At 32.5% G+C, this 11,117-nt stretch overlaps 1 protein-coding gene across 1 annotated transcript; it reads right to left on the reverse strand.

The window, feature by feature from the left end:
* Positions 1-5,079: 5,079 nt before the first annotated feature.
* Positions 5,080-11,117, reverse strand: LOC147073695 (U6 small nuclear RNA (adenine-(43)-N(6))-methyltransferase). The gene is made up of 7 exons (XM_085944200.1): positions 10,865-11,117; positions 10,530-10,743; positions 10,305-10,445; positions 8,549-8,693; positions 7,719-7,835; positions 6,979-7,142; positions 5,080-5,874 (listed from the first exon to the last, which is right to left on the reverse strand). The coding sequence occupies exons 1-7, from the start codon at positions 10,949-10,951 to the stop codon at positions 5,210-5,212; spliced, it is 1,533 nt and encodes a 510-aa protein (XP_085800326.1). The 5' UTR covers positions 10,952-11,117; the 3' UTR covers positions 5,080-5,209.

An 11,117-nucleotide genomic window follows, 5' to 3' on the forward strand; every position in this document is an offset into this window, starting at 1 on the left:
TTTGACGTCGACCAAAGAAATTTTTACCAATCTATAAAAGAAATTCATAGAATATGTACATTACTGGATAAAGAGTATCCCTTTTTCTTCTTGTGCCATCGCTTATTAGAGGTCAGCCAACGTCAGAACGATCTCCGCTCTATCCTGGTTCTGAATAGCAGAAGATATGCGGCTGTTAGTTTCAAAGTCGGTAGGTACTTAAATTAATCAGGATCAAGAAAATATCTTAAATAGGAAATATGGAGGTTACCGACTTTGAAATTTAATAGCCTCATATTATATGGCTTCCCAAGTTTGATAACAATATAAAATGTTTTAAAATCAGTTCTTATAGCTAGTACCTATGTCACTGTATCATAATAAAATTAAGAAAGTTCTGGGTTCTATTCCCAGCAGCAGGGGATGAAAACGGAAGTAAACCCTGAAATTAGTGTCAGATAAGACAAGTCGAGACTCTTATAGTTTTTAATATATTATTAATAATATGTTCAATTATTCAAAACTGATGATCATAACAGAGATTGATTTTATAAGGACCAGTTGTTAGCCATTCACTCACTTTTAAAGTAAGTATAGAATAGGGGATGAAAATTGACCACAGTTCGAGTCGGGTACGTAAATTAATTAATTCTCATGTAATGTAAATTGAGGTGCTGAGAATTGAATGAGTACAAGTGCATCGGTGAGCAATTTGAGCAAATCGACTTAGTAAAGTACAGAGGGTCCTCATTATCCGAGTCCCCGCAGTTACGAATTTTCAGGGAAATGCAAAAAAACTATAAAAACACATAAAAAACACCAGCGCACGAGCTCACAGTCGTCAACTTTCGCTTTTATTCCTTCAATCCCACTCTCCTACGCTATTTCTGTCTTGCTCACGTCTTTTTCTTTTATAAACATGTCCCAATTAAACCCATTTACTAAGTAATTTTGGTCCCCATTTTAAGCGGATTAGCTTTAAAAGGTATTTTATCGGTCCCAATTACCCTCGGATAAGCCCCTGTATGTGATTTTAAATTTTACATAACCGTTTTCAATATCCTGTAAATGAGGTCTTGTTCTCAAATTATTTTTTATTATTATTCCATAAAAAAATATTGATTTCTTTACGTTTATAGTATTTAAAGGAGGATAAGTCAAACGAAAATATTCAAATAATACATTATGGTTGCTATGAAAATAATAACATTTTATATTCCATGACCATACTTATAACTTTTCACACAAAGTACTTGGGTATATGTTTGAATCCTGTTTCATGCATAAATATTTTTTTTAATTAAATTATGTCACCAAAGTACTCTTGTAATTCTTACCACCTTAATTAATCCAACCAAGTATCGAACCCGAGACTTTCTAACAATTGCCAAATCATTACATTCATTATGGTCATCACAGTGGCAAATTCATTAAGTATCTAATAATGATTTTTATTAACAAAATAAATTTCTGATTAATTAAAATAGTTTTCTTGACCAAAAAATGCAATTCATTAAAATGAAATGTTGAAACTTACACAGGAATCAAAAGTAAATCCTGGTAGTAAAGGTAATTTGGACTTCTGAATAGCCATGGTAATTTAAATTTAAAAATGAGTTTTAAATATTGTTTTATTAATATTATTATTACTAAAAAAACTACAACAGCACAATAATAAACGTCCACAAAATATTATATTATCTCAGACATAATTCAAAATAATTCAAATGAATTGTGATTTAACAGTTTGTGTTTCTATGGAAACTTCCTAAGCAACATAATATTTAAAATGCACCATGCTAATTAAAATAATGCACTTATACATACCTACAGCAATGATGATCCAGTGATGGCCAACCTGCAGCTCAGTACAGATGAAATAAATTTCAAAGTTGATAAAAGAGAATACCTAAACATTTTAAATGTTCAAAATACAGTAAGTCCTCGACTTACGTAATTAATTCATTCTGAAGATTTTCGTATAAGTAGAATAAAATCATGCAATTTTTTAAATAATATGTGTTGTGTTAGTTTCAAAAGATAGATGAAAATAAAATGTACCTACATACATGTATTTAAGAAAAAAAAATCGGTGTGTGTACGCAAGAAGTTATACTTCTTTGACGTAACAAAACAAAAACAAAACTTGTGATTAACTAGATTTTTGACTAGCTCTTAATTATCTTGTTAAATTACACACTCAAGATAAAGGACCGCTTATTGGAACGCCGTTGGTTTATTTCTATACACTTTAACTTATATATTACTAAATTATATAATGGTTTCTCGTTGTTTTTATTTTTAAAGTACCAACTGTCACTCTGACGTTTAATCGTTTGTTTACGTAAGGAATTGCAAATGGCCGACAATAATAAATTCGCTGCCTTGGCAACGGAACCATTCTAAACTATAATATTATACTGTATAATCGTCACGATTGCAGTATCATATTGTGGCGTAAAGGTAGTGCGTTCGGCTGATAACCGAACAATCGGTGGTTCGAATCCAATCGAGTGCGTTTATTTTTGTGTGAAAAAATAAATTATGTTGTACATGTCATACGCCAAAAATACACTCTGATCTGATTTCCCAAACGCGCCTAAAGAAGTATCTACTTACTTCAAAAAATATTATTTCTGGCATTTTTTCCAATATACGAGCACAGTCGTATATATATCGTAGCACAGTTTCGTCCACATTAAAAATTTGTTGTGGCAATCCTCATTTTTTTATGATTTCTGCTACTCTTGATAAAATTCGTAGCTCCCTCTGTATCTGCACTGGTAGACGCACCTGTTGTATAGTTTATTACGGCCTTTAAATTTTTGAAACCATCACTGGCTTGCAGTGAATGTCCGAGTATCAACACTATCATCATTTTTACACTTTGTTGAATATTGTTAGTTGCCTAGAAACGCTATAACAAGCAAAACACCTGTGAAATCTGTCAAAGTTGTGTTGATTGTATGCTGAATGTCTTAGTAAGAAGGCTATCTGATTAAATAGAGCAAGAACTTTAATTAATAAATAAAACATCAGTGAAATCATTTTAAAAGATATATTTTCCATATACATACATACATGATATAAAATTATACCATAAACTATCTTTTATTCTTTCAATACAAATGGTTTATTAAATTTCACAGATTTTGTATTTAGGTACTTGTTATGATCCATAAAGATGATTTTATATTTAACATGAGAAAGGAACGAATCAACATTTGTGGTTTTTACTTTAGGCAGTTCCTACACAAGAGAATCAATGCGATGGTACTAGTAAAAATGAAGATGAAATCATTCAGATTCAATTGATATGGATCTCACAACCCTCGCTATAGTACATCTCATCTTCTATAATGTGCCCAACATGTCAGAGCACAATAATAGTTTTTAAAAGACCAAACAGAGATAATACAGAGACATCCGTCGAAAAGAACGGGGATTTTTAGTTTGACAATACATATATTATGTCGAGTATAATTAATTAGTTTTGAGTTCATCGAGTTTGAAGATTGAATCCAAATATTATGATCTATGTAATGTTAATTTAGTAAAATTATATATTTAGTACACATGCATGGATTTACTGGCACAATAGTGTGTATTTTAAACTGTTTACACGTAAAAGTGCTGACTGTCTCACCAATCTAATTCTTCAAGCGGAAGCGAGACATGATGTTGTCATTGTATGGTGCTATTTGGCGGGTTGTGAAAATTAGTAAACGTCACAAATGTTATATAATGTTTGAGGCTTTCACGGTTGTTTTTTATCATAGTAGATTTTTGGGTTTGCACCGTGTGTCCTTCTTCCTTCTTTACTCGACGTTTCGGGCTCGTTGCAGAGGCCATTATCAAGAGATGATATGTTTTATGATGAAAATGTAGTGCAGGTATATGAATATAAACGTTGCTCTAAGAATGTCAAAAGGAATCCGATTAGCTAAGAGCAAACCCAAAAATCTACTATGTCACAAATGTTTTGCGCGTGCGAGTTCATTTTTTTTCGACAGGTTCGTCACTATTGTCCTACTGCACAGGCAGAGATATCACACAAATTCCAACTGTCGCGTGAAAATTCAGAAGCTTCTGAAGTTTTTTGATCCATCTATGCAATCCTGCAACTTGCATAATAATACATGTTTACACATACATTTTCTTGTTATGGCCGCAATAATACATTACTGTCTGCAGTGAATCCATGCATGTGTGAATGGTTGTATTAAGCCGACTGATACAATATATCAATAAAGAAGAGAGACACATGTTTCGTGATAATTAATCATGGGAATTCAAAAATCATTCTTCCTTACAAAATAATAAATCTCTAAAATGTCATTGTAAGCAAAATGTCATTACTGATCAGTGTTGCCATATTTTTCTATGCTGATTATAGTACAAAGGCATAAAAATTATATTATTTCTGTAAAAAATATAGTACAGGAACATTTCTCGGCTCGAATCCTTTAAAATTATAGTATTTTGGCATATTCGGCGTAAAATTATAGTATTTTACATTTTTTGCAGAATTAAAATTATAGTATTGTACTATAATTATAGTACGGTTGGCACTGTTACTGATGCGAAAATGAGTACACTCATATTAATCATATTCACCACATATAGATGAATTTATGTACTTTCCTCTAGACCAGTGGATGTCAACCTTCATGAGTTAGCGACACGCCTTATAACTAATTAGGATTTTGCAAGACACCGGTTGAGAAACACTGCTCTGGACACACCTGAAGCTTGTTAACAGATGACAAAAATTGGAATAAGAATCAAACGAAATTAGCAATCTTACAAATTTTACCAACTGCAACAAACATGCCACTGTGGTCAATTCTATAATTGGCTTAGAGCATTTTCTTCCAACACAATGTTGGGTTGAGTGTTAGTACAATAAGAAATATATGTTTTGTGGGTGTCACCAACTAAATTTCACGAAGTTGTTTGGAGTTAAAATAAATTATATCAAAATTACAAGTATGTGCGAGTTTGCTTAATTATAAAATGTATTTATGCATGACCTTGCTTGATTGAAAATCAATGTATATTATAACTGTACATATAATTTTTTTATTATTATAAATTAGTACACAATATATGTAATGTTTTGGATCTAGCATTAGAATACAAAGAAAGTATTTTAACAATATTTGGTAAACAATGCAAAAAATATATATGTATACTGTCTGATTAATCGTAACATTGGCAATAATAATTACTATCTCCAGTTATTTTTAACATACTGTACAATCTGATGTACCCCATCTTTACCCGCACTTCCTCTTACATAACCTATTTCCAAATTGACACAATCGTCTTGTTTACGCACGCACACCGCTGCTGTCAAAAAGTAATCTATTTGTGGATCCACAGAACAACTAGATGATGGTGAATTTGTATCATTAACAATCGACCTCACTTTATTATTTGACGTAGAGTTATTATAATTTATTTTATTGTCAGTTTTTCGTTCTTTGGTTGGTTCTTCTGTTTCGATTTTAACTTTTTTTTCAACTAGTGGACAATCTAAAGTGCTGTCAGCTTTACGTTTCAAACTGTCGTCAATATTTTTACTAAATTCATGAATTCTATTTGGTGTTTCGTCAACCACATCTGTTGAACTTTTAACAGTTTCCGAGACAACATTCTTGCCTTTCATTTGCCTTCTAAGTTTCCTCTGATTCGACCATGTATTCTTAACTGCATTTATTTCCATAGTGGTGATGACATCTTTTTGTTGCAACAATTTAAACTTCAACTCTAGAGTAATAAATATCTTTAATAACTTTAGTGTAATTGCTTTGACGTTATATTCTATCCCTTCGATTGATGGTACCACAAAGCTCATGCATTTATTAAATTTTTTACTCTTATCTGGGGGTTCTGAAACAAACAAAATAACAAATCATAAGATCCATTTTAATGGTGTCAACTCTTAATTATATCAACAATAATTAAATACGATATTCTAAGATAATTCTGTCTAAATTCAATTTAATTTACCTAAACTCCAGAGAATAAATTTATATAATAGTAATTCAGCACCCATGATAGATGAGTGGTAAAGGCTTATTTAGACGAGTCACTGCGGATGATCATGGATTGAATGCAGGTGTTCATTTCTTGTTTACACATATCACCGAAAGTGAAAAACTCAATGCATTCCAAAATGGCGTCAAGTGACATTGCGCTGCAGGTTGAAATTCAAACAATTTGTGATTGTTTGTTATATGAATGCATTAATTTCATCGAGAGAGAGAGGAATAGGAAAAAAAGTCGTTGGTGGATAAAACCATAGACTAATATACTAATATACATGAATAATGCGACGTAATATCATGGGGAATATGATGACAGTACTCAGGGACGCAGTGTGCATTCGCAGCATTTTTGCAATCATCCATAGTGATCAAAAAATGATCAAAAAGTAGAACCAGTTGAACTTCATTCACTTTTGATTCCGGATGACCACTTTCGATGACTCGTTGATAAATGTGTGTTTACACGGGTTACTGGGGACGATTCCTGCGCGATGATCGTCAAAAGTGAATCATGTAAATGGGGCTTAAACATGGCCCAAAGTAAACCAAAGCCAAAAGTAAAGATTTATATTTTATTTCGAAGATATTAACAATTGTAATCGGCAATCAGCATTTAAAATAATTTTGTGATGACAATCGTAACATTAAAATGGCTCTACTGAAAAGTTGCCACTTTGCAGTTCCGACCTTATACGTAGAAGGTGTCGAAATATATACTAAACACTTACGTATTATATAATTACCATAAACTAAAAAGAAATCATGAAAGATTTAATTAAAATACGTTTGTTATATTTACTTCACAAATCATATTAGAACTTTAAAATTTCACTAAATCATTGATATCTAAAAACTGACTATTTTTGGGTTATGACACTTTTCTTGCGGATTTGTGATAATATTATGATAAATACATATTTTTATTGGAAATTATTAAAAAACTCACTTGTACACAATTTAGCTGATTCTGTAAAAGACCATGCCAGACCCCACCGGGTAGTTCTTCCTTGGCAGAAAGTAGTATGAGACACTTGACTAATATCATTATCGTGCAAAACTTTCAAAAGAGGTTTCAGTGAACATTTATGACCCAGCATAGTTGTATAAATTCTGTTGGGGAAAAAAATATTGTTAGTTATCCAATATTAGAAAAAATATAAACTTCTTTATGACGTTGTTTTGTCTTATGCCAAGAGAATATTAATTTTTCTATAGCTACGATTCAACCACACTAAAAACATTGAGTATCTTACTGTAAGATTTTTAAAAAACTATGTCCTCATAGGAAAAAGCAATATGCAGTTCTGCGATGAGTGTGATGTTTTAGAGGACATTGTACATATAGCAATACAATTCCGTAAATATGAATGTCATAGAGTACAGCTGCGAATTGCAGATATCTTTGAGAATATCGACGAATTGAAAGGTGCCCTGGAGGTGGGTAAGATGGAAGAGCTTGGCAAAATTGTAGAGTTCTTTAACATGCATATATGACAGCGAGTCGCAGTCAAAGCCTCGGTAAAATCATAAAAAAAAAAACTAACCAACACTATCTGTAAATTGTAGTTTTAGTTCGATGAAAACAAATACGTATGACTGACAAAGTTTAGTGTGCACTATTTATGACGGATCTTAACAGCCTACCTCCCCCCTTCGCTACTGATTTTTAATCAATATCATTAATACCTGATTTTGTCCTGAAGTATTTTGCTTTCGCTTATTAGTTTCTTCACAAAAGAAATCTCACCTCCGGCCGTGACCACTTCTTGTAAGGAACCCGTTCTTGCATTTCGGGGAGGAGCCCTGGAATAGCCAATTAGAAAATGGATAATAAAAAAAACAATGCACAGATGCACAAGCCAATCCAAAACACTATTACATACCTAGTAAAAGTGATGTTGAACAAAATTAATAATCACCATGGCATTACAAAACAATAAGTGCGCACTGACCACTTTCTTTAATAAAAAAAATCCAATATCAAGTTTCGTCAGTTAAACGAGTTACATCAGTGAATTTTTCACCCATTTCTGAATAATACAGCAAACATAAAGTAAAAAAAAAATCGTAAAAAAAAACTTTATTTAAATATAAATTAGATGCCTCGAGACAATTTCAACCTGACTTGCTTGTTCCTCAACCCAAATGGATTCTGGCTTCTTAGAAGGCCTTTAAAAACCATCCAGTATATACAGGGATGCTGGCATAACCTGGGAGGATGCAAGAAGACTGGCGAGCACCAGGGATTCTTAGACGTCCCGTGTGGTGTTCATATGCTCCAACTAAGCGGCGGACATGGTTGAAGTAAATTTTCACCAAAAATGTTTCTGTTTCGTGGATCATTAACAAGCTACTGCCATATTATGAATAAATGCACAATGTCAATATAATAAAAATTTCTAAAAAACAATTTGGTTGTAAACTTGTGGTACCTACTAAATCTGAACATTGTATCTGTTTCATAAAACAAATATTTTATGGTTATAATTTTTCAAAACTTAAAAAAATATCTATACCTCATAGGACTCCTTGCTTGATCCATGTCTTCAACTGATGAAAAGAACGGAGGATTGCACATGCAGAAGTCGACTTGGTCCAATGGTCCTCCAGCAGTATTGAAACAAGTCAGAAGAATTTCTTTGTCGGGTTCCACTTTCTTAACTGAAAATAACAACATAATTATCAGATTACTGATCAGCAATAATAGATAAAAAATTGGTGTGTGTACTTATGTACGCGCGTTAGAAGTTAGTTAGTCAAAATTCACATCAACCAAAAATATTCAAACAGTTAGAAAATAGTTTTCACATAAACTAAATATGTAATACATACCAAACAAAAGTAATGTAACTATCACACTTAAAAATATTAAGCTTAGTTTTGATAGCTAATTACATATAAAAAGGACTGGGTACAATTCACAACGCGAAAGAATATTTTTCACCAAGCAAAATAATTCATACTCCTTATTCTATGGTCACTATGGTCGGTTATGATCACATCATTGCGCGAGACGTCATGTTTCAGATCTGTCAAATAATAAAGTATGATATAAGATAGAATTGACGTTTTAATAGCCCCATATCAATAAAAACTAGAATAAAGGACCGCTTATTGGAGTGCCGCTGGTTTATTTCTAGACACTTTAACTAATATCACTAAATAAATTATTTAATTATTCTCGTTGTTTTTATTTTATTTTGGCCAACAATAATTATAAATTCATTTCCTAAGCAACAGAACAATAAAATTTTTCGTACATATAATAATAAATTCGCTGCCTAGGTAATGGAACAATTCTAAACTATAATATTATACTGTGTAATCGTCACAATTGCTTTATCATACTGTGGCGTAAAGGCAGTGCGTTCGGCTGATAACCGAACAATCGTGGTTCGAATCCAATCGAGTGCGATTTTTTTCATGTGAAAAAATAAATTATGTGTTACATGTCACACGCTAAAAATACACTCTGATCTGATTTTCCAAACGCGCCTAAAGAAGTATAACTTCAAAAAGAATTTATTATTTAACAGTTCCAAAACTATGTATGATTTATTTGCATACTTTTAGATATTTTATAGATAGATGAGTATTTTTTGACTATTATCTATTATGGCTTGGTTTCGCAGGGTTTGATTGAATTTTAAAAACTAACCAACACCATCTGTAAATTGTAGTCTTAGTTCAATGACTGACAAAGTTTAATGTGCACTATTTACGACAGATCTTAACAGCCTACCTCCACCCTTCGCCAGTGGTACGTACCCCACCATAAACTCCACTCGCACTCGCAATTTGTAACAGCATGTAAACCGCCAAACACTTGCCCAACTAGTGCTTAGTGACAAAGAAGAATATAAACAGAGTATGCATATTTTTATTTTGTATTTACTATTTTGCTACTAATACACTTTAATACAATTATTACGAGCTTGTCCGCTTTGTACGGGGGTCCACATATTGTACAGTCTATCAAATTGAGCCGCATTAGATGGCTGGACTATGTACATAGAATTGACGAATCACCCATAACAAGCAAACTGATATTCGGAAAGCCGGAAGGCAAACTAAAACTTGGTCGACCTCATACAAAATGGAAGGATAGAGGCCGAGTCCCACATAGGTTTGTAGCGCCAGGACGAGAAAGAAGATTCTTACTAAGAAAGCTCTGAAACTAGAGGATAATAAATAGTTAAGAGACAGGAGACAGTTTGCGGATAGAGGAATATTAGAGTTTTATATCGTGAGGTTACTGGCAAAAGTTGGTACCTGTAATATCTTTGTCCAATTTGTTTTGTTTTACATTTTTGATTGCCATATTTACACTATTTTCATCAATTTCTGTGGCAAACATTTTCCATTTGAATTTTGTGACAGCTAATAGAGGATAAACAGCGCAAGCCCCTGTGCCTGTAAACAATAGACAATACCATAAATAAATACATACATTTAATTAGCAGTCTTTTTAAAAATTGAATAGCTATAAAATTTCACCTATGTCAATTCCAACTATGTCAGTTTTTCTTCCAGCCTCCTGTAAAACATCCTCAAGCCATAGCAGATAGTTTAATCTCAGGGGAATGGTCGGAACTAAACGATCGACAGGAATTTCAACGTCTAAACCAAAATCAGAATGAAGGAGACATTTCGTGAGTACCCTTAGTGTTGTCTGATTTTTAAAATCGATTCGGACTGTACCGTTCAGATCCTGCAATTTCAAAATAGAAATAAATATTTCTTTAGTTTCAGATATATTCGTAGCACAATCAATAATAAATTAAAACATGCGATGTAATAACTAGATTCAAAGTCGTTAAATAGGTACGTACTATGGTAGATATCTTGAGAAATTCTGGATATTTAATAGCCAGCTTCGAAAAGTCTGGCGGAACCTTGTAGATATTCCTCGGGTGCATGGTTAAATATTTTTGATTGAAATAATATGCTAAAACGTACTACGAACGTTTCCCGCTTTAACCTAAAAGTTGGACTTCTCTCAACTTTCAAAACATTGAAAACAAACGAATGTCATGTACAGAGCAGCTGTCACTTGTATAGTACCATAGATAATAATATCGTATT

The sequence above is a fragment of the Rhyacophila brunnea genome, unplaced genomic scaffold (genome assembly GCF_057557595.1).
Source record: "Rhyacophila brunnea isolate RB1 unplaced genomic scaffold, BYU_Rbru_1.0 scaffold_17, whole genome shotgun sequence".
NCBI lineage: Eukaryota > Metazoa > Arthropoda > Insecta > Trichoptera > Rhyacophilidae > Rhyacophila > Rhyacophila brunnea.